At 58.7% G+C, this 23,793-nt stretch overlaps 1 protein-coding gene and 1 long non-coding RNA gene across 5 annotated transcripts in view; both read left to right on the top strand.

Moving 5' to 3' along the window:
• Positions 1–934: 934 nt before the first annotated feature.
• Positions 935–6,332, top strand: LOC142446262 (uncharacterized). The gene is made up of 3 exons (XR_012784039.1): positions 935–1,132; positions 5,225–5,397; positions 6,147–6,332. It is a non-coding gene; the product is annotated as an uncharacterized LOC142446262 (long non-coding RNA).
• Positions 6,333–10,671: 4,339 nt separating this feature from the next.
• The window catches only part of AHNAK (AHNAK nucleoprotein), a 32,326-nt gene continuing 19,204 nt past the window's right edge, over positions 10,672–23,793 (top strand). The window contains exons 1-3 of one of the 4 annotated variants that reach the window (XM_075545613.1): positions 10,672–10,828; positions 23,091–23,204; positions 23,416–23,572. In XM_075545613.1, the coding sequence (XP_075401728.1) occupies positions 23,416–23,572 (157 nt within the window). In that variant the 5' untranslated portion in view covers positions 10,672–10,828; positions 23,091–23,204. The other 3 variants (XM_075545617.1, XM_075545614.1, XM_075545616.1) reach the window with 3 other exon arrangements.

Genomic DNA, 23,793 nt, shown 5'->3' on the forward strand with positions numbered 1-23,793 from the left:
CTTGGGTTCAGACATAACACTCGTGGACGGCCCAGGAGCGCCCAGCGTTTCTATTCTGTTAGACATAGGCTTGTTAGAGTTGGGGCCCCGAACCACAGACCTTGAAGCCAGGGTGATGGGCGAGAACTCTTTCTACACCTGCCCCTGGCAGTCACCCAGGCTCATAGTTTTAGATCCTTCACAAGCGGGGAGAGTGGGCACAGCTGGCTTCAACAGGCACGGGCTGTCCCTAACTCCTAGACCAGGAAGTGGAGCCAGAGATTTGAATGATCACAGGCTGTTGTGACAGGACTGGGGGACCCAGTGGGTGGCCCTCTGAAGCCCTTGCTAGGTGAAAGGCACAGCCCTCCTTTTCCACCTTGCTTGGACCGATGGTTGCTGCTTCTCTTGGGGATCACCTCCACCCATTGCAGACATTCTTGTTCCTCCGCGAACTGTCGAGAGCATGGAGGCTGGTGGTGAAATTGGGACACGTGCAAACCATGGCCTGGATGGCCTTTAATTTTGGTTTCCTCGCCCTTCCAGCTTGTCTGGCCACGGGAGGGGAATGTTCAGGAGGGGAAGAAGGTCCTGCTGAGGTCAGACCCAGAGATGGCTTACAGGTAGGGCTATAATCTACTGGGATCCCTTACCTGGCACCTGTGCCTTTGGCCAGAGTACCAGAGGTGCAGCTTGGTTCTGGCTCCGCCCTGTCTCACCGGCTGCTCATTTGAGGTTGGGTCCCAACTTGACAACTGGCCCTGCTGAGCATGCCGAACTCCACCCACAAGACAAGGGTCCACAGTGCTGGGTGCTGGCTTTGGGGTGTGCCGAGCTGGTTGCTGGGACCTCAGGAACCTGCCAGACTCCTCCCCTGCCCAGCTTTCCCACCACACCCCCTTCTCTGCTGGTGTAATCTTCAAGGCCCTTAAGCTGAGTCGCTGCAGATCTGGGCAGCAGGTTCTGTAAGGAGGGCCTGCAGTGGGGCCCAAGAGGAGAGCTGACGATCTGGCAGCCCACACAGCGGTGGGGGTTGGGGGTTGGCAGGGACTGTCACACCCAAGCTGCCCATGAGATGGATGGCAGGAAAGTGACTCATCCGCACATCCTGCCGCCTGAGCTCGAAGCTGTGGCGGTTTGGTGCAGAGCAAAGGTGACCTGGGTTGTGGGCGCGGGGCTGTTAGGGAGAGGGCAAAGTGGGCAGTCGAGGGAGGGTGGAGCCCGGAGGGGCAGTTGTGAGCCCGACAGATGCTCAGAGTGGGCCGGTGGGCAGGGAAGAGGTTCACTGCGCTAGAATCTAGCGGCAGCTGTGGGCCTGCAAGCAGGGAAGCACGGCTGGAGTTGGTTGGGACCCCGCCCTGCCCCGGGGAGGCCTGAGTCACCGCTGCAGCCTTTCCTCCCGTGGAGCCTTGCTCCCGTGCTGGGCGTGGGTGGGGTGTCTCGGCCCCGCCTTTCCTGGCTCCACCCCGCTGGGCACGCGCAGCCACTTGGAGCCCTTGCCTGAATGACGTCTCCCGTTGCCGGGCAGTTTTCCTGGCGTGCCAGGGAACCTCGTGTCGCCCCCGCACCTCCCCGGGCTCACATGTCCTCCCATTCCACACGGCGCCCCATGCCCTTCCACCAGGAAGGGGTGTGTGAAGGGGGTGGGGTCGGTGGTGGTAGTGAGGGAAGGAGTTGGGGATTTTCCCTGCTTGGCGCGCTTTACGCATCTCCAGCAAGGCTGAAGGAAAGCGCAGTGGGGGAAGGGGGTCCGGTGGGCTCAGAGGGTTACTGGGGTGTCAGGGTGCCAAGATGCGAACAGTTGTGAATTCGAGGGGCCAGATGAACCTAGTTTCCCTTGTAAGTAAACCAGCACATACTGAGTTTACCAACTCGCCCACTGCCATCTGGCCGGTTCATGGCCAGAACCCCTCATCTTCCTCTGGAGGAGCAGCTCGTGGTTTTGAACTGCTGACCTAGCTGTCAGCAGCCCAACGAGTACCCCCCCCACTCCCCACTCCTTGCTCAATTATTCTGACTTTGTTGGTGTTTCTGCTTAAGTCACTCATTACAAAGTTAAAAAGCCCTAACAGCTCTTCAAAGAAAGACCTCGCTTTTTTTCTCCTTTTTCACATCCTGTTCTGAGCTGGAGCCTGCGGACAGTTGTTCTCCCTGGGTCGGACCCATCCCACCAGCTGCCCACATGCCCCAAATGTGCCACTTCCTCTTTGGAGAGGTGGGGGAAGGGTATCTAGAATGAGGCCGGGAGAGGCATGAAATGCTTTTTGGGGGCTTGGCCCCATGCTTTCTGAAATGTTTACTGGTTTTCATGGCAACCAACACTGTCTCCAGAACCCAGAACTTCCCTTCCTGGTGCCTCCCATTCATTTCCCTGGGGGGGTTGTGGCATCCTGGCTCACCCCATCAGCAGGACCTGCAGGGCACTGTCAACTTCTCCAGCTGACTTTGGTCCTCGATATGAATGTCATTCTGGGGTACCTACCCCCCTCTTCTCCAACCGCCCCACCCCCAGTTCTCTAGAGCAAAAAGATGGGCACTCCTGAAAGGTTAGCAAACGTGCCACCTGCTCTTGTCTGTCAGCTGGAATTGGGCTGGCATGGCACCCAGAGGAGGTGTCTGTTGTGCTCCAGTGGGATTGCTGGCATGTCCCCTTGCCTCAGCACCCAAAAGATGGCGGGGGGGTGGGGTGGGAGGCAAATGGAGTTGCTAAATAGTAGTGCTTGATGCCTGGAGTCTCCCGTAAGCTGGGCACCCCTTGGGCAGGTGGCACTGACTCGTGATCCTTGGTGTCCCTTGGATCTTCTGATGTTCCTGGTCTCTGGCTTCTTGCCCCACTCCTGCTCCCACAGCCGCCTTTGTGTTCCTGGCTTCCTCAGGTATGGGGGTATCTGGTGCCTTGTTTGCACAATGGGTGGTACATCCCAGGTTGGGGGGGTCTTTTGTGATCAGATCTCCCATGGAATGTGCCTCCCCCTACTTCCAGCCTCTCCCCCCCCCCACCCCCGCCCTGCAGCAGGAGCAGCTGTCATGTGAGGGCCTCTGCACTGGCTCAGCCCTTTTGCAATCCTCGGGCTGGCTCTGCCAGGATGGGGGTGGTAGGATGGGCAAAGCCAGGCGGGGAATCAGGGATCATGGCCAAGGGCCCAGGCAGTCACAGGAGGGTAGGCAGGGCCGTGCAGACTGAAAACAAAAAGAGGGGCCATCACAGGTCGGGAGGAAGCAGCTGAACACAGGCACTGGGTCTGCCCTGGGAAGGGATGGTTGTTTATAGTGGGGCAGGGCCAGCCCCTCAGCGGGACATCCTCCGAATGTCCCCCTGTGTCACAGGGAAGCCAGAGGGTGCTTTCCTGCCAGGCTTCTTCCATGTGACAGCTGAGTCACCAGGTTGCCTGGGGTATTGGCCGCCCTGGGGTGCAGTGTCTACACCTTACCCTGCCCTACCCACCTACTTCTGCCGCTAGGGCAGGGGTGAGCACCTCGGTCCCCCCTCCCCCTCCCCTGTCCTCCTACTCTTTCCAGCGAGTCCTGTCGCTGACTCAGACATACGGAATGTAGGGCAGCTGGCAGGGACCACCAAGAGCTCTCACAAAGTCATCCCTGTGAAAGTATTTTACCCAGCGAGGGCAGTGACCACTCTGGGGCACCCCACCCTTCTCCTCGCAGCCCCCCTATTGGAGTCACTTTGAAAGACGAGCAGGAGAGATCCTGAGATGGTGGACCCAGTCACCGCCCTGGACCTTGAGGTTCCCATCCGGGCTTTCAAAACCTGCAAAAAAAAAAAAAAGACAAGAAAACCTGCAGAGGAGTATCACAGGCACCTCTGAGGCCTGGTCAGCCCGAGGGAGCAATGCAAGTGCTGGAGCGGGCAGAGGGCACTGGGTGTAGCAGGGGCGGGACAGTGGGTGACAGGAACCTCAGCTATGTGGTGACTCAGGCTCGGGGCAGCCTAGGCCCTTCCTGTCCTGAAGCCAGAGCCCTGGAGGGAGGGGGATCTAGGCTAGGCTCCCCAAACGGCCCTGGCAGGAAGCTGGGAAGGAAGGCAGGTTCCTAGAAAGGGAAGAGGACAGCCCCCCCCCCCCACCCAATGATGCCTCTCCCCCTCCACCCCTGCTCGCCTGCTTGGAACGCTGGAGGTTGAGCTGACTGGGGCGTTGGCTGCTCCCTTCATTCCTGCCCCTCTTCTCCTGCTTTCAACTGCTGGCCCCGTTGGTCCCCAGCCTCTTCTCATAGCTCCTTTATAGCTTCATTCAGTCCTGGTTTGCTGCTCATTTTCCCTCCACTCTGGTCCACCTCGCCTCTCAGTATCCTCCTTGCCCAGTAGGCCACCTCCCCTGGATCCAAGTTTGACCAGTGCCCCTCCCTGTCCTGTTCTTAGTAGCCTACTTTCCCGTCTCTTCTCACTACCTTGCTAGCATGTTTGAGAGACGCCCTGGTGGTGTAATGGTTATGTGTTGGGCTGCTAACTGCAAGGTAGGTCAGCAGCTCGAACCCACCAGTGATCCTCTGGAGAAAGACCGGGTTCTGTTCCTGTAAAGAGTGACAGGGGCTGTCCTCCCCTACCCCGTTGGCTTGTCCTGAGTCGGTATCAACTCCATGGTAGTGAGGTTTTTTTTTGGGTCCCATCCCACGTCCACTTGACTCAGTTTCTCCCACTGATCATGTTTCTTTTTTCAAAACTACATCCAGTAGGACATCACTACCAGGATCTTGACCTTGCTACAATCCTCTGACCTTGGCGCGTGTGGTGGTGTGCCTGTGTATTCCCAGGCACCCTTTGGATGGCTTAGGTTTGCATGTTTTCCTCCCAAAGTCTCTGAGCTCTTGTTCTGGAGGCAGCTTTATTTATTTATTTGGTTTGCCTTCAGTTCTGCGAGGGTTGGCGATTTCATGAGGGACTGGGTGTAACGGAGGGGTTTCTGAGTGGCTGTAATTCAGGAACTCTTTATTGGAAGTTGGAAGCTTGAGGCTGGGGTTGGACTGGAGCGGGAGGAGGCGTTTCTTTGGCTTCAGGTTTGGGGTGAGGGCGAGGAGTTTTGGAATTGGAGAATCCCTTAGCAAATAACGCTTGCATTCCAAGATTGTCCAGGAGGTTTGAGTCCCGCCTGGGGAGGCGGGTGGGGGTTTAAAGTGGGCGGAGAGGGATGGGGCTGGGATGCTAACGCCTGGGGCATGTGCATATGGGGTGGAGGTGGGGTATGGAGGATTCCAGGTGGCTCAATCGTTTCTTCCCTTCTGAGGATTCCAGGCTCATGACCCTGATGCCCTGGGGGAGGACGTAAGGCGTGCTGGTGGTGCAGTTGGCTAAGCTCTGAGCTGCTCCCCTGCTGCTCCAGGGAGACCGATGAGCCACTTTGCTTCCCTAAAGAGTTGCGGTCTCGGAAACTCCAGGGAGCAGTTCTCTGTCCTGCAGTTCTGTCGGTGAGTCAGAACCAACTCAAAGGCCGTGGGTGGAGCCGGTGGGGGGGGAGGGGGGCTGGCAGCCGGCTTCCAAAGAGGCGGCACCCCCCTCCTCCTTCCTTTCTGGAAGTGAAAGTTGCGAAAGCTGCGCTTACCCTTTTAAGTGGTGCCCGCCGTTTCTTCCCGGTGTTCGGAACAGGGGACCGCGGAGAGAAGGGCGAGGAAGGGGAACCCCCTGGCCCGGGGCCGGTCCCGAGCGCCCCACGGTGGTTGCCATGGAAACAGCACAATAGGAACAAAACAAGCACGTTGCTTGGCAACCAGGAGCCCAAGGTTCATCAAACACACACACCCCTCTCGTCACGTCGCAGGGAACCCCCGCAGAGCGAGTGTTGTTTCTGCAGCCTGGGGTATCCCGGGGATGCCTCCTCCGACGTGTCACATCTTGGCTCGGCTCGCCCGTCTGGAACGCGGCAGTGTCTTGCCGGGGTGGGTGGGGTGGGTGGGGGTGAAGCCCTCCTTGATCCCGGGGTTAGGGGTAGCGGCAGCCTTTATTTTGGCAGGAGAAGCTACAACCTTTGAGAAAACACTGAGGTATTGCAGCCACGGATGGGGGCCTTGAGACCCCTTATTACTAGGGTGTGTGTGTGTGTGTGTGTGTGTGTGTGTAAAACACCTGCTAGAAAAGGTCATGTTAATTTGGTCAAAGCACAGGATCAGCCGGAAACCCAGAACCTAAGCTAAGGGCTTTCAGACCTTTCTTTCTGCAGGGAGACCTGGGGCGCATGGATTGCAAGTGCCTGACCAGGACCGACCATGGCCACCCCTGCCACGCCATCGTCACCACCACCAATGCCTGGCCCCGCCGGGCGGCTTCATGAGAGACGGGAATGAGCCCAGGGGCTGAGAGCTTTGAGAAGCTTTGACAGTGCGGTGCAGGATGCTGTTGTACAAAGAGGAAGGATTTCGGGGGGGGGGGGGGGGGGGAGGGGCAATTCTGCCTGGACTTCATTCATGCTTTTCTCCATGTGTTCCTGAATGAATGATTGTGCTGCGGAAGCCACTGCCCTAGGTGTGGGGCCTCTGGCGGAAGTCCTTGTCCTTGTCCTCCTGGGGCTCAAATGACCCCTGCTGCGTGGGGCTGGGGGCCTCTCAATCGCTCACCCTGTCAACACCATCTCCCTCCAGAGTGTCTGTCTCCTTCCTGGGATTTTCGGGGGTGGGGTGGAAATTCACTGAGCTAGATTTTTTTTTTTTAAACATTTTCTTAGGGGTTCATACAACTCTTATCACAATACATGTATATACATACATCAATTGTATAAAGCACATCTGTACATTCTTTGCCCTCATCATTTTCAAAGCATTTGCTCTCCACTTAAGCCCTTTGCATCAGGTCCTCTTTTTTTTCCCTTCCCTCCCCGCTCCCCCCTCCCTCATGAGCCCTTGATAATTTATAAATTATTATTTTGTCATATCTTGCCCTATCCGGTGTCTCCCTTCACCCCCTTTTTCTGTTGCCCATCTCCCAGGGAGGAGGTCACATGTAGATCCTTGTAATCAGTTCCCCCTTTCCAACCCACTCACCCTCTCACTGAGCTAGATCTTGCTAGTACCCCCAGCCTCCTTAAGTAGAAAGTAAGGTAGCTGGATGGTGGGGTATGGAGAGGGTGAGGTATACTACAGCCATGGGCAATAACAAGAAAATTGGGCAGACACATCTCTCCAGACGTGTATCTCTATAACACAACTGGATGTTGACATGTATCCCCCTTCCCTGGGGGTGGGGTGGGGGGTGGCTCAGATGCTTTGGACTTTGTTGCTAACCTAAAGTCTGAGGAAGACTTGCACCCACCCAGTGACTCCGCAGGAGAGGTCTGGAGCCCCAGACTTGCATGAAGACTCCAGTCAAGAGAAGCCCCCCCAGAGCAGTTCTACTCCATGACACACGGGGGCGCCAGGAGTCTGAATCAACTCCGGGCGGTGGGGGCTTGTTTCCAGGCTGACGGAGTTCAGCACGTCCTGCCAGTTTTTTTTAAAGAGGGGGCACAGTATCCAGTGTTTCCACAAGTGGCCCATACTATACCCTGTGAGGGGGTGGGGGAGCACTCCATCATACCCTCACTTTCTCCTGGATCATGGGCAATAGTGAAAACATTTTCAATTGCCAGGGTGCAGAGTCTACCCAGGGGGTAGACAGTAGGTCATATGAGTGTGTCAACTTACGGTCTACACCTCCCTAACCTGGACTGGGGCAAAAGCCAGTCCCCAGAATTCCCTCTGCCAAGTGTCTTGATAGTCTCTTACCCCCAGTGAAATCTCTGTTCTGCGGTGGATCCACAAATCAGCCTCACCTCCTGCCTTCTTCCCTGTTGACCCAGAGGGTGGCCGGAGCAAACAGTGCCTCAGATAAGCTGGCTTCAAGCCCAGGGAAGCCTGCCTCCGTGTGTTCATGCCAAGGGGGCTGAGTTGAGTTCCAGTGGAGATAAGGGCACAACACCCTCCCCCCATCCCCGCCCCATCTGTCTTCCTTTCCAGCATCAGCCCCAACCCCCAACCCCTACCCCACAGGGTTTTTTTTTTGCAGGGCCTGTGTACCCTACTTCACAGCAGGGACACCTTCCTGAAAAGCTCAGTGTAGTCCTCCTTCACCCCAATAGTCCTTCGGTCGTCCTCATGTGTGCTGTGAAACCCCCCTCTTTCAAGGACCCAGCTGCTGCTGCATTGCATAAAGTTAAAAAGCCTTTGGTACAAATTGTTAACAATAGTTACCTTTGGGGAGAGGGACTGGGCTGGGCGGGCAGGGGAAAACATTTGCTTTGTCTTGTTCAACTTTTCCGTCTGGTCTAAATCGTCACCCTGCATCAGGATTGACTGACTTCATTAAGCAATAAACCAATACGAGAGATTGTAACCGGGTTAATAATTACCCGGGAGGTTGGCAGGGCAGGTTGGGTGGAGGATATGGGGAGCTACCAGCGAGTACGAGACAGAAGATGTTCTGAAAATGTGGTGAGGATGGCACGACTCTTCTTAATATGATTGGACTGTTACACTGTATGATATGTGAATTATATGCCAATAAAATGATTTAAAAAAAAACAACCCAGGGTACATCTACACCAGAAGAAAAACATGTATATATCTCCGGAGGGATGATCTGGTTTGGGGGCTCATTGATCACTTTATTCTTGGTCTACATATAAAAACCAGAATAAATAGTGAAAATATGAAATTAAAAAATTTTTAAAAGTGGTTGTTGAGGGAAAGAAGGAGCTTTCAGTCTTTACTGTTTAAAAGAGCCATCTGGGTGGTACAAATAGTTTGTGCTAGGAACCTCAAAATCAGTGATCTTACGCTTCCCACTGGCACCAAGGAAGAAAGGCCTGAGGATCTGCTTCCGGAAGGATTCCGGCCAGGAAAACCACGTGGAGCATTTGTACTGTGCAACACGTGGGGCTGCCCTGCATTGGAATCCACTTGGCCATGAATTAGTGCTTTGTTTTTTCAACAACTAAAGTGAAAGTTTACATTTTTCCCGTTAGAGTGCATGTGAGAAGAGGGGCGGGGTGAGGCCGAAGAAACTGGGGAGGAGGTGATTCTTAGGAGGGTCTGGGTCTGTAATGACCTAGATTTCTGGCAGTGGGCTGCCTGTGTACATGCATACATGTGTGTTTGTGTGTGTGTGTGAATGCGGGCGCCGAGCTTTCTGCTTTCCCGTGTTGTTTGCATGTCTCTGCCTGCTGGAGTGTCTCCACCTCTCTGTCTATTGTAGGAGTATATTCGCACGTCTGGGGCTTCTGCTGGCTCTTCCCTCCCCCACGGCCTGTACCCTGGGCTGGTAACTGGACCTGGGACACAGCCCCCAGGGCTGGCAGCAGAGTTGGCTGTTGGGTATTTTTAGTCTGTAAACATGTTTGCCATTTCAGAGGACAGGGCCGGCCCCGCTGGTCTCAACCCCAGCGCGTTCCCCGGGATGGCTGGCTGGGAGGAGGGTGCTCGCTCGCTGCAGCCTCCAGCTAGGCTTCCTCAGCCCTCTGCCTGGGGTCTCGGTCCTGAAGGGCTTGGGAAGGAAGAATAGCCCAGCTCAGGAGGCCCAGGAGCGGCCACCTAGGAGAGGAGGAAAAGAGAAATCATAGGGGAGAAGAGAAGGGGGTGTGGAGGGAGAGGTCGTTGCCAGAAGGTCCCTGTACCCCATCATTAAGCATTTAATAAACTCTCCATGTAGTTAGAAGTGACTGTGGGAAATGGCTGTAAATCTGGAAGCTTGGCGTCCTGCTAGTGGAGAGGTGGAGGAGGGAGGAGGGACCCCCAAGAGGGGTTTGAGGAGGAGTGGGAAGGGGGTGGGGAATCACAGGAAATGGGGGAGCTCCCAAGTGTCTCAGTCTCAGGGGAAGGAAGGCGGCAGTCAAGTCAGCTCCTTGTCTTGGGTCTGATTTGAACTCCTGGGTCTGGATCTTGGACACTTGGATGTGACTCGGGTCTCCATCCTGGGACCTGATTCGAAGTCTTGACCTGTGGGTCATGGGTCTGGGTGTGACTCTTGGGTGTGACTCGGGTTCTGGGTGTGACTCCTGAGCCTTGGGTCTTGAGGTCTGTGTAGCCTGGGCCTGAATCTGACTGCTGGGTCTGTGGCCTGACTCCTAGGTTTGGGGTCCTGGATGTGACCCCTGGGTGTGTGTGCAGTCTGTGTCCTGGGTCTCACTCCTGGGTCACTACAGGAGTGGGCTTTGGGATGGCTGACTCAGGGAGGTGGTGCTTGCGTTTCCAGGCCAGTTCTATGGGGGAGGGGGCTGAGCTCCCCCCCAACCCCAGAAAGAGGGAAGGTGAGAAATGGACACGGCCACATGGAACTCGGGAATCAAGTTAAGAGATTGGGGCCTGGGGTTCGAAGTAGATTGGTCCGTGTTGAGAAGACACAGGTTGGTTTCTGGCTGCAAGCAGGGGCTGACTCACCCCAACACTCCCACCTTGTCTGTTTTCTGGCCCGGCCTTGGCCCCGCCTGCAAGACGGGGTGGATTTGTAGCTCAGCTCTAAGGTGAACCCTAGAGCCTTCAGGGTTACACTGCACAGAGCGGGTGTAACGCCAGGCCTGGGTCAGGACCCGGGCCGCTGGATGGGAGTGGGGGGCCTGCGTGCGTCCTCTGGCCGGCCTCCCCAGCAGCCAGCTCCGGGGTCCCTCCTGCGTCGGCCCCAGGGCTCGGTCCTGCCCCGCTCGGCCCCGCCCGGCCCCGCCCTCTCTCCAGCGCTTGGAGCGGACCCGCCCGCCGACCGGAGTTACAAGAGCCGCCTCCGCGCGCGGGGGCCTGGCCACTCGGAGCAGCTCCGCCGCGGGGACTGCAGCGCTTGCCTGCCGGACCCGCCCCGCCCGGGCTCGCCGCTCCAGCAGCCACCGCACCGCGACCCCAGGCCCCCGCGGGCGATGGCCGTGCCCTGGGGCTGAGCGCGCAGGTAGGAGCGCGGGGCGCGCGCGCGGGGAGCTGGGGCAGGGGGTGGCAGGGCTTGGGCGCGGCGCCGTGAAGGGGGTGTCACGGTGAGGAGCGGGGCCTCCGGGAGCAAGCGGGGCAGCCGGGGACGCGCAGGGAGGCGAGGCGTCGCGCCCGGGAGCGCAGCTCTGTCGCGGGAGTTGGGGCACAAGTTGGCAAAGTTGGAAAAGCGCTCCAGCGCGCGCTGCGCGCCGCTCCCGGGTTCCCCAGGCGGACAGACAGCGGCGGGGCGCCCACCCGGTCCCTCTCCACGGGCCGTGGCTCGGCCCGGGTGGCTGGCGGCGACCCGTGTTACTGGCGGCGGACTTTGCCAGGCCGCCCCTCCTGGCGCGCCGCGCGCCCCTGGGCTGGCCTTCCCGGCTGCCCACCCTTGGCCGCGACTTCGCGTCCTGCGTCCTGCGGCCCCACCCGGTTCTGCACCACCAACCTCTCCCCGCTCGCTCCTGGCGGCGGCCCCCCAGCCCAGCTCCCCGCCCCCCGCTGCCCCGCCCTGGCTTTGCCCCTCCGAAAGAAAGCGCCTTGTCCCTCTTGGGCCCGCTGAGCCTGGAAGTTTGCAGCGCGCCGCCCAGCGGGACGGGTGGGGTTTGGGGGTGGGGGACATAATTAGGGAGATTCCTGCACCGGGGTGGGCGGGGAGGGGGGCTACGGGGTGGCCCCGCGCTCGGACCCGCCCCTTTCCCCTCCAGAGGCGGTGCTCACGTCCCCACCCCACTTCCAAACCCGTCCGGGCGGGATGGCCCCCGCCCCAGCGCCTGGCGCCGCGCCAGCAGCCTGAGGAATGTGGTGGTTGGAGCCGGTGACTAATTCAAACCAGAACTCGGGAAGGAGTGGTGAGGGGCATAGAGACGGCGCAGGGGCTGTGGCGGGGCGGTGGGGGCGGAGGACGGGTCGGCGGACTGCCCCGCCTGGAGTCCTTCCGTCCACCCAGCGGCGGGCGCCAGCCGCGAGGGGCGAGGGGCGAGCCCCAGCATGGTGCTTGGACGAGCAGCGTGCTCAGGGTGTGTGCAGCACTGGGTTATGTAAGTCTTCCCATGTCGGGAGGGGTGTGCAGTGTGCGAGACCCAGGCCGCCCCTAGGAGGGCTGGGTGCCCACGCTGGGTGCCCACCCCCTCCCGCGCCCTGCAGTGCCTCCCACCAGGACTGCGAGTGCCAAGGCGCTGGTGCTGGGGGCTCCGGGGGCCTGAGCCGGTTGTGTGCCCCCCATCGAGTGTTCTAGCGCCAGGTAGGGGTGGGTGTGTGACCACAGAGGGTCCAGGAGGAAGGTTTCACAGGCGGGACTGGCCTCACCTGGCCTGGCTCCCAGAGGGCATCCTGCTGAGTGGAGCAGACTGTGCCAAGGCAGTGGGGTCTTTTAAGAAGGACCCAGAGAACCCAAGTAGCTACCTGCGTGGTACAAGCAGTTTGCAGTCCGCTGCTAACCTGAAAGTTATGGGTGGAAACCTACCCAAGGGCTGCGAGCAAGAAAGGCCTGGTGATCGGCTTTTGTAGAGTGTAGTCATGAAAACTCAATCGGAGATTCTCCTCTGTACGACCACGTGAGCTCCCAGCGACTCGGAACTGTACAGTCACAGGGTTTTAAAATGGGGTTGCTGATGTTTATGGCCCCAACACAGTGCCAGCCCCACGCCCACAATTGCTTGGAAACAGTCTCTCCTATTAGAATCCAGGCCCCCATGCTGTGCTCCCCTGGGGTGGGGGCGAGATGCAGACATGCAGTTGGGGCCTGGGGCTGTGTGATAGGTGAAGGTGCCCCAGAAAGCATGTTAGTGTCCTTTAGACTGGGTGTAACGTAGGGGAACAGGCTTCTCTTTCAGCCTCACCCCACCAGGAGGGAAATCCCTGAGGCAGGGTGTGGTACTCACATCCTCTCTGAGTGGGGTGGTTTGCTTCTCCTCTGGCCCATGGAGATGACAGTGCTGGCCCTGCACATGGTGATTAGAATGATGTGTGGAGGGGGAAATACAAGGTGCCCCAACCTTTAGGGGTATCCCTTGCTCTGAGCTGGGGTGGGGGTGGGGGCTGGGAGAGGAACAGAGACCAGGGGAGCTGGTGCTAGCAGTTGATGCAGGATCAGGGGTGTATAGGGGTGTTGGACTGTGGGATCCTGGCCAAGGACGAGGGGGGGGTTGGAGTGTGTGGAACCCCTTTCTAAAAGTCCCTGTCCCTGAGAGGTTATGCCCAGGGGCACTGGGCAGAGAACAAGGGGCACTCAGTGAGCCTCAGAAGTCACATGGGCATCAGGCCTGCTGGTTCAGAGGCTGATTCAGTGTTTGGGGTGCTAGGCAACCCCTTGAAGAGCCAGCTGGGCCACCCCTTGGGGGGCAAAGCCCCAGGCCCAAGGAGAACCACAGGCATGTTGGGTAAATGCCTGTGAAGGAAGAAACCAGTATCAGTTAAGGGCAGGGGATGGGCTAGGGGGTTCAGGGGTCACCTCAGTGTCTGGCAGGCCCTGGGTGGAGGTGCCCGGGCACGGCCAGGCAAGATTCTTTTGCTCAACTCTGAATTGGCTGGTTGGCCCGGCACAGCGCATCAGCCCGAGCCTGAGCAGCTGGTTTGAGGGGTTGGGGCAATGCTGCGGGGGTGGAGGGGTGTGTGGGGTTCTGGGGTGTGGTCACTGCCTTCCTTGGAACTTGGGAACCGCCTGGGGACAAGCAGACTGGCAGACTGGGAGAGCTAGTTCAACGCCTGCCTGCTGGCAACTCTGCCACCTCTCTCCCCAGCCACGCCCAGACGCCCCTAAGCCTCTCTTTTGGGGGACAGGGCTGACCACGTGCCCTACTGGTTGGTCAGTTGGGCCTTCCTGTGTACGCAGTTCTGTGTCTTGCCTGAGGGCGGGTGAAGGGGTATGGGGCCACATGGTGGGCACAGCAGCCTCAGCAGAAAGGGCTAGTTCCGGGTGTGTGAGCTGAGTGTACCCCCCCTCCCCGTACCCCCCAATCCCTGCTGGCCTGAGTTCCTCCCCTGGGTTTCTACCACTGTTAGTCGTCCAAAGGCCACCAAAACATGGTGGACTTGGGTCTCTGTGACCTTCTGGGTCCCAGCCTCAGGTCACTGTAAGGGTGTGTGTGTGTCATGACGGGTGAGAGGCATCCTGTGGGCTGTGTGTGGTGGTCCTGGTGTGATGCTGCATTGGTGTGCTCCTACTGCCTATGTTACAGGGCTTGGGGGGCAGGGGGACCACACTGGCACTCCTTCCTGGGCTGGTGCAGGCCTCCCCGGGTGTGTGGGTGGGTGGGGGCTGCTGAAGGGAGTTTCTCATTTCAGGACAGGTTGTGACCCAGCGGTGGTATCCGGAGGCTCTCGGGCCTGCAGGCCTGGCTGTCCCCCGAGCGTGAAGCAGAGCTGCACACGGCCTTTCAGGGAGGGGCATCCTGCCCTGTCCCTGGGGCCCCGCAGCGGAGGTTCTGGGGGGAAGGGGAAGTGCCTGGAGCTGATCCCGGCTAGACTACGTGTCCTGGCCGGGCTGGGGGGCGGCTCTTTGGAGGCCCAGCCCGCACAGCTGGCCTCGCGCCCTGCACTAGCGTGGTCTGACCACTGTGGGGCGACCGCGCAGCGGTCTCCCCGAGACCTTGGCCGCGTGTGGGTGGGGCGACCGGGAAGCTCCCCGCTGTAATCCACCCCCCCAGGGCAAGACAGAGCGTTCCGATCACCTCCGTGCCCCTGCCCGCGCAGAGTTGGTGCCCCTCACCCCAGCGGCCCTCCCGGCCTGGGCTGAGGACTTTGTGACTGCCCCCGTCCCAGGTCCCCTGGAGGGGAGAGCCCCTCGCCACCCGGGGAGGAAGAGGGACGCTTCCTCTGCGCTGGCGCGCGGGAAGGGGCGCTTTGGATCAGCCCCGCTCGCTGGGGCGGTGGGAGGCAGCTGCGTTGGCCAGGGGAGAGAGAGAGAGGGGGGGGAGGCGCCAGGGCGGAGCCCAGGAAGTGGCCAGCAGTTGGGGGGCGGGTGGGGGGCGGAGAGGGGGTTTCTGTCCTGGAGATCCAGGTGCAGAGCTCACCAGGGTGACGGTGAGAGGCCAGGGGAGGGAGTGTTAGAAAGACAACGTCCACCTGGTGGACTTTGTGAGCTGGGGTGGGCGCCTCCCTCCCCAAGGGGGCCGGTCGCGGGGAACCGGGAGGGCAGGTGCACACACGCAGGGACGTTCAGAAGCAGGTTAGCACGGGGCACTTAGAGACTAGCTGGGCTTTGGACTGCCAGGAGATAGGGGTTGGCTGGGAACTGGCCATGGGAAGTGGACTGAAGTGTGTGTGTGTGTGTGTGTGTGTGTGTCCCCATGGGTGTCTTTTTCTGAACGTCCCTCCTGGGGCCATGCTGTCCGCAGCTTGCAGCAGCCCCCCCAGTGCATTCTGTGAAACGGCCTCTTTGGGGTGCCGGGTGTGAACATTCTCCCCACCACCCCAACTCTTGACTGCAGTCTACTCCAGTCGGAATAAGGCATGTTTTGTTTGTTTTTTTGTTTTCCCCAAAACACAGTTCTGGCGGTTGCACATTTGAGGGGGAGGGTCCCCTTGGTGGGCTAGTGGGTTACCCACTGGATTGCCAACCACAAAGTTAGCCGTTTGAATCACCAGGTGCTCCTGGGGAGAAAGACGAGGCTGTTACAGTCAATCAGTCAATCTATCCATCCATCCATCCATCCATCCATCCATCCATCCGTCTATCTGCAGGGGGTGGTTCCACTCTGCTCTCCAGGGTCCCTGTGAGTCGGTGGCAGAGGGTTTGTTTTGGATTTTGGAGACTTAGGCCCTGGTATTTCAATTTCTTCTTCTGGGACCCTGTCTGCCAGACACAGCTGTTTCCATGGTCCGTACTCCCCAGCTAGCTAGGAAGGGTAGAAATAAGTAAGGTTGGGTCTGGCGCTGGCTGAGCCCCACAGGGGGGTGACCCAGAGTGTGAAATCTGATGGGACCCAGGAGAACCTGGGAGTGAACTGGATTCCCCAAAGGGCAGGGGCCCCGATCCCTGGGGATACCGTTTCAGTAAGCTCAGAATCTGAAAGTGCCCGGAGTCCAGGGCCCTGGGATGTCTGGGGGCTTCGCGTTCTGTGTGTCTGCCACACCCAAGTGGGGCGGCTGTGTGGGAGAGGAAGGCTGGCGGCCACCTGCCCGCCCTTGGCTGCTTGTGGGAAGGCAGGCAGCACTGCTTCCTGGATGGTCTTCTGCTTGGTGGGCACTTGCGCCCCTGGTCCCTTCTCCTGGCTTCTGGTGTCACTGCCTAGGTCCCTGTCCCCGTGCTAGAACCTTCTCGCCACCGAGGACCCTGTCTCCTGCGTGCGGTTCTGGGGGTCTCCCTCGTTCTGGGGGGCGTCTCCTGGTTTTCTCGGGTCCTTCTGCCTGTGGGTGTTTCCTGTGCCTCTTTCTCAGTGACACCTGTGTGTGACCAAGACTGTGTGCGTGTGTGTGTGTGTGTGTGTGTGTGTCTACTCGCGCCTTGCCCCTCTGCCTGTGTCTTCTCCGCCGGCCGGCGGAGGGCTGACATTGCAGTGGTCTCTCTGTAGATTTCCCTTCCTGTCACATAGGAATCGTGATTCTTGCCGCATAGGGTGGTTACGGCGATTGAACGACAATCCCTGTGCCCGACGTTGCTCTGAAAAGCTCTTCTCTCGGTCGGAGCAGCTGTCTTTTATGAGAGCTCGATGTTAGAGAGATTTGTAACCACCGTCTCTTCGCATTTGTTGGGGGGCCGTTTGGGGGTTTTTCCCTCCCACAAAAATACGTTATTTACCTGAACATAGAACGCATGTATGATGGGGGTTTTTACAGGGAGATAAAAACAAAACCCAACTCTTAAGTTTTTATTTCTAGGGTGGTCAATGGATAGATGTTAAACACAGCAGAAGGGGTCCTGGTGGCACAAGGGTTAAGCACTTGGCTGCTAACCTAACAGTCAATTCAAATCGGCCAGCGGCTCCCAAGGAGAGAGACCCCGCTACTTGCCCCTTGAAGATGCCAAGAGGAAACCCCGGGGGCAGTTCTCCTGTGTCCCTTGGGGGCGCTAGGAATTGGAATGGCCTGCTCTCCAACGGCCAGAAGAGCCAGCATAGGAAGGGGTTCTTGAGCTATTGGAAAAACAAACAAACCAGGAACTTTGGTGGCCCAGCGGTGAAAGCGCTCAGCGGTCGACTGAACCAGGGCAAAGGATTGAACCCACTAGCCACTCCTCTGGGGAAGGAAGAGGCCGCCTGGTTTCATCAAGATTGACAGCCTTGGAAACCTGCTGGGGCAGTTCCACTCCGTCCCTTAACGTCACTGAGATTCGGAATGGGCTTTGTGGCAAGGGATCACAAATACTGGGAAAACACAAACCCCCCAACTCCACACAGCGAGAACCACTCCTCTGGACCCAGAGGAAGCCCCGCCGCAGCGGTGTAGTGCTTAGGAGCTGGGCTGCTCGCTGCGAGGTCGGCAGTTCTAAACCACCAGCCGCTCCTCGGGAGACAGACGGGGCTTTTAGGCCCATGACCAGTTATCCTCTCGGGAGCTCACTGGGCAGCTCTGCCCTGCCCCCCAGGCTTGCTCTGAGTCGGCTACGACCGGAAGGCAGTGGGTTTTGTTTTGCATTTCAGCCCTGCCTAGCCCTCCAGCCTCATGCTCTGAATGGGATTCCTTGCACCACCCTGGAAGGTGGAAGGGGCTCTTCTTGGATCCTGTTGGCCAAGGGTTTGAAAGGCATCTTCAGTATCCCTGGGGGGCTGTGTGTTCTCCTCCCTCGGATGTCCCTGCCCTCCCTGAGGGGGCCCCTTCTCCTGTTCTGAGTGTTGGGGGCTTTCCCGCTGGAGGCCCCGGCCAGCTCCGAATCATCCCATTCTTCTCAGGCTGGGCACTTACGTATTTGGTGGGTTGATGCAGGTGGATGCCCCCCACGGTGCTGGGTGGAAGATTCCTCCTTGTCCCTCACTGTTCTCTCTGACCTGGGGGAGGGTGGGGTGGGGGTGACGCTGTGAGACCGTGGGTCACCCTGTCTCAGGGAGGGTGGGTGGGGAGTGTGAGCCACCACTTCCTCTCAGCTCCACCTTGATCTTGGCTGCAGGTTGTCATCGGCTGTCAGGACAGCAAGACTGAGCTGCCACCCCCCACCCCCCACCATCTCCCCCAACCCCTTTCTCAGAGCTGTCCTTGTCTTGGCTCTTGGGAGTGGGAGAGCAGTCCTCAGGGGCAGTGGGGAGTGGATGTCCCTCTGGAGGTCACACCTGGGGGGGGGTGCTCACCCTCCTGGACCCGCCGCATGGCACCCCCACTCTGTAGAGGTGAGCTGGGGCAGAGGCCCCACTGCTCTGGTGGTCTTGGACTTGGCAGGACAGCCCCATTCTGTCAAGGCTTTGGCCCAGTGGGCACTCTGTCCCCTCGGCCTGGGAGCTGGAGTGGCCTTGCCTTCTCACTGTGCTCTGTCCCCAAAGCACAAACCGCCCTCCTGCCCCGGGCCCTGCTCCTTGCCCTTGCTAAGGACTCTGCAAGAAGAGGGTCCGTGAAGTGTGGGCCGGGGAGCCCCAGAACTTCCATTCTCTTCTCTGGGCTGCGTTCTCCAGCTGCAGCATGGGCATGGCCCTTGAGCCCTATGGCAGCCAGGTGGCTGCAAGAGCCCTTGAGGCAGGAGCATTGGCACGGAGAAACGGAAAACTGTATCTTGATGTTGGACCCAAGTTTAAATAGCCACACGTGGGCACAGGGTGGCCGAGCCCCTGTGGTGGGTGGATGGAGCTGAAGTTGGTGGGGCCTCGGAAGAGAAGCATGCCTTCTGCTTTTCTCAGGATGGTGGGGGCGTCTTGGGCTGCCGTTGAGCCAATTCTGGCTCAGGACGACTGCCGCGTCAGAGCAGAACTGCCTCCTGGGGTCTTCAAGGTGCAGCGGGCTGCCAACTGCAAGGTCAGCAGTTCAAATCCCAATCTCGGGGGGCAGGGAGAAAGATGAAGTTTTCTATTCCGTTATAGAATTGCAGAGTGGGGACCCAAAGCTCATCTGTAGGTAACTGGACATCCCCTTGAAGAAGGGTCTCAGGGAGGAGACAAGCCAGTCAGGGTGCAGTGTAGCAACGATAAAACCTACAACTTTCCTCTAGTTCTTTAATGCTTCCTCCCTCCCCACTATCATGATCCCACTTCTACCTTACACATCCAGCTAGACCAGAGGATGTACACTGGTACAGATAGGAGCTGGAAACACAGGGCATCCAGGACGATCCCGTCAGGACCAGTGCTGAGAGTGGTGATACTGGGAGGATGGAGGCAAGGTTGGGTAGAAAGGGGGAACTGATCACAAGGATCTCCCTGTAACCCCCTTCCTGGGGGACCGACAACAGAAAGGTGGGTGAAAGGAGACGTCAGACAGTGTAAGATGTGACAAAATAATAATAATTTATAAATTATCAAGGGCTCCTGAGGGAGAGTGGTCACGGAGGGAGGGGAAAAATGAAGAGCTGATCCCAAGGGCTCAAGTAGAAAGCCAATGTTTTGAGAATGACGATGGCAACAAATGTACAGATGCGCTTGACACAATGGATGGATGGATTGTGGTGAGAGTTGAACGAGCCCCCAATAAAATGATTAAAAAGAAAAGAAAAAAGAAAGAGTTGCCGACTCAGAAACAGTTTCCCTCTGCCCTGCAGGCTCCCTGTGAGTCAGAATCGCCTGGATGGCTGGGCATTCGGATTTTTTTGGCGCCTTCTCAGAAGCAGATGGTCCAGCAGGCACATCTTTCTGGGTCGGTTCAGACGGCCAACCTTTTTTTTTTTTAACAATTTATTGGGGCTCATACAATTCTTATCACAGTCCATACATATACATACATCAATTGTATAAAGCACATCTGTACAGTCTTTGCCCTAATCATTTTTTTCTCCTCTTTTCTTTTTTTACATTTTATTAGGGACTCATACAACTCTTATCACAATCCATACATATACATACATCAATTGTATAAAGCACATCCATACATTCCCTGCCCCAATCATTCTCAAGGCATTTGCTCTCCACTTATGCCCCTTGCATCAGGTCCTCTTTTTTTTTTCCCCTCCCTCCCCGCTCCCCCCTCCCTCATGTGCCCTTGGTAATTTATACATCGTTATTTTGTCATATCTTGCCCTATCCAGAGTCTCCCTTCCCCCCTTCTCTGCTGTCCCTCTCCCAGGGAAGAGGTCACATGTGGATCCTTGTAATCAGTTACCCCTTTCCAACCCACTCACCCTCCACTCTCCCAGCATCGTCCCTCACATCCTTGGTCCTGAAGATATCATCCACCCTGGATTCCCTGTACCTCCAACCCTCATATGCACCAGTGTACAACCTCTGCCCTATCCAGCCCTGCAAGGTAGAATTCGGATCATGGTAGTTGGGGGGAGGAAGCATCCAGGATCTGGGGGAAAGCTGTGTTCTTCATCGGTACTACCTCACACCCTAATTAACCCATCTCCTCTCCTGGCCAACCTTTTTGAGAGGAGCGCTTACCGGCCTGTTTTCCTCACAAAAGACCCCAGCCCCGAAAGCTCTGCCGAGCAGTTTAGGCCACAGCCCTGGGTCTTTGCGAGTTGGAGACTCACTGCAGGGCAACGTCTGGGTTCTATGGTTCTTGGTTGCCCTGTGGGACAGGCCACGGGGGCCCTCTCCTACCTTTGAAGGCAGGTGACTGACTCTCTTGGCCGACTTGTGCGGAATTCCCCAGAGCTCTGAAGAAGACCCTTCTCTGGATGACAGCTGGAAGTTTGGGCGCTTGTGTGGAAAAAAGGAAGGCTTACCTAGCCTTGGACCAGGTTCCAGGGGTGGAGGAGAGCAGGACTGGGACACAGGTAGAAAAGACGGCCTCCAAACCCCACAGTCATGTCTTTACCACCCCCTACCCCAGCACTGAGTGCTGAGGGCAGATGAGGGTAGTTAGTCCTTCCTGCGGGGGTGGGGGGCAGGTTTGGGAGCCCCAGGGAGCCCCAGGGGCAGGTTTGGGAACCCCAGGGAGCCCTGTGCTCTCAAATCTCAGGACCCTCCTCTGCTTAGGATGGCCTCTCCCTCATCTGAAACTGGAGAGGTCCAGGAAGGGGCAAGGCCCTCCCAATCGCCTGTGTGTGCCCCCTGGGCCTGGGCAGGAGCAAAGGGGGCAGTAGGTTGCCCTGAGGGTCTGGCCCCAGGCAGCACTGGTTTTAGGCGTGACCCTCTGCAAGTCAGGAGCCTTGTGGCTGGGCCTCGGTGACTCAGAGGAGGGGGGAGGGTGGGGCCGAGATGTGGGCGAGGGTGAGTCGGCTGCCCCTCCTCTTGCTCGCTGGCTGCTGGCTCAGCACCAAAGGGGCCTTGCTCAAGGGGGAAGAGGGGGTGCTGGGGGCCCTGGGTGGCTTCAACACTACCCAGAGAGGCCTTTGGGCTGCGAGGCTTTCTGCTTCCCTGCAACTGCCTAGATCCTTGTCTGCAGGGAGCTGGATTCTGGGAAAAGGCACCAGTTCTTCTCCCCCCCTAGCCTGGCTGTTTCATGGAGGGAATGGTCAGCAGGACTATGCCTGACAGGAAGGGAGGCGGTGTTTCCCTGGCTCCCACCGCTGCCAGCTCAGCTCTCAACCTAGCTCCTAGCTTGCACCTGTGCTGAGGACAGACGGCCCATCAGTAGCCTCAGTGATTCATGAATCTAACAGGAGGTGGGCCCTGGTGGGGGTGGGGGCTGTGTGCTTACCCCCCACCCTCCCCTCTGTGTCATCGTCTGCCTGATACTGTCACCACAGCTAAGTGGCCATGATTTTCCAAGAAGGCACAATCCCGGCCTTCCATGCAAACTCCAGCCCCTTCAAAGCCCCACGATATGCCATCCCCTCAGAAGTTCTCCCAGGCCTTCTGGACCATTCTGAGGCGGATGGGGGGCACATCCAAAGCCTGTTTGTATCTGGGGCGGGAACCAGGCCTTTTCAGAGCCTGTGGCGCGGGCAGCTGGCACATGGAGGGCGTTCAACAAGTGTTTAGAGGTGGCATGAGTCAGCTGAGGTGCTATTTGAGGCAGTATGTAATAAAGGGTGGGCCCTGGGTATCTGCCCCTTGCTGGGGCTCTGCTGGGGCCAGCACGGTGTTGTACACAGGAGTCCGTGGATCCTGCATGCACTGACTGATTGGTGACTCATTTCTAGATGTAAACAGCTTCGGGGTGGGGCCCTGGGTGAGGTCCCCCGTGATCGATCGGGTCCCCCGCACAGATTCAGCGGCATGCTGCAGGGTGACGCGGCCGCCCCCACTGTGTGTGCGTGGCTGTGGTCCTTGGCTGTGGCCACTACCAGAGTATCCACCACTGCCAGCTCACCCCATGACCGGAGGGCATCTTTCTGACCGAGTGTTGGCACCCAGGGGGCCCTGGCTCGGGGCCCAGTGTGGGCAGCTGAGAGCTTTGACTCACTGAGGCTCGGGCGGTGCCTGGGGGGACTGGGGCTTCTCTGTTTCCAGCCAGAGCCGGACCAGAGCTCCTGGGTTTGAAGGTCATCTGTCCTGTGACCTGGGTTAGACCGGGTCCCCGGGGGGAGGGAGTGCTCTCTGGCCTGCCTCCCCGCCTCCCATGCTGACCCCTCTGAGTGTCTCATATGCTTTAAAAGTGGAGGGTAGGACAGGGCACCGGGGAAAGAAGTAGAGATCACGTCCTCCCGCTGGCAGGTGGCTTCTGGAACCTCAGTCTTCCTCCGCAGGACGGGGACAGCCACGTGTACGTGGAGTCCCAAGGTGGGCCTGAACCGTTAGGCGTTTGAATCCCCGTGGGTTTCTGGAAGAGCTGCTTCTGAGTGAGGAGCCCCAGGAAAGGCCGCAGTTTAACTCGGATGCCGCCAGCGTCGCTTGTTTTGGTGTGTTTCACACCTGCCTCCTGAAGCTGCCTCACCACGACCCTAACCGGAGAGTGTGCGCCGCTCAGCCTCCCCTTCCCAGCCTGAGGGTCGCCCCTGCCCTGTCAGCTCCACTCTCCTGAGGACACAGAGGTCCTGAGGAGTGAAGTGGCCCCTGCCGAGAGGTGGAGGCTGAGTCAGGATTCCCGTGATGCCAGGCTGGAGAGCGGGGTTGGCAGTGGACGGGGCGGGGGGGGGGCGCGGGGAGCCCCACGCCTCCCTTGCAGGATGAAGGGCCAGGGGGCTCCGGGGCCCAGCCAGAGGGTAGTGGTGGTGTGTTGCCTCTCTGAGTTCTGGCCTGGGGTGGGCGGGGCACAGCACTTGGCTGTCTGTGGCCCCTTGGGTGGCGGCTGGTTAGGGGACCCTGGACGCCAGCATCTCAGTCTCCTTGTGATCTGTCTCCTAGGCTGTGTTGACAGATTGCTGAGGGAGAAAGAGCCTGCGACGAGGAAGAGGAGGAAGTGAGGACGAGGGGCGGGCTCCCGGCACGGCATTCGCTCGGCAACGGACCTTGCAAAAGGTCAGGAGGGGGAATGAAGACGAGGTGGGGGTGAAGGGGGGCAGGGGATGGGGTGGTGGAGACACGCTGCTCCTCTGGGGGTGGGCCGCTGGGTCCCCCGCCCACGGGGCCTTTCCACGCTCTCCATGGGAGACACACTGCGCAGCCCCTCCCAGTCCCCCTTGGCGCCCCGACCCTGGTCCCTGACCCCCATCTCTTCCTCTCATCCCAGATGGACAAGGAAGAGGAGGCAACTCGGGAGCTGCTGCTGCCCAGTTGGCAGGGCAGCGGCTCCCACGGGCTGACCATCGCCCAGCGTGACGACGGCGTCTTCGTGCAGGAGGTGGTGCACAACTCCCCTGCGGCCCGCACTGGGGTGGTCAAGGAGGGTGAGTCACCCCACGGCTGCTGGAGGGCAGGGAGCAGGCAGGAGTGACTGTGGAGGGTAGTGGTGGGGTCTCAGTGACATCAGGCTGCGCCCCAAGCCCCACCTGGATCCACTGTCCCCACTGGGTTCCTCCCTTGCAGGCTTGGGATGGGAGGGGGGAATGGAGGGGCCCCTGCATGGTCCTGAGTTCTGACTGCACCCTTTACAGCTCTGTGGCTTTGG

Source organism: Tenrec ecaudatus, chromosome 4, assembly GCF_050624435.1.
Source record: "Tenrec ecaudatus isolate mTenEca1 chromosome 4, mTenEca1.hap1, whole genome shotgun sequence".
In the NCBI taxonomy this organism is placed as follows: Eukaryota; Metazoa; Chordata; class Mammalia; order Afrosoricida; family Tenrecidae; genus Tenrec; species Tenrec ecaudatus.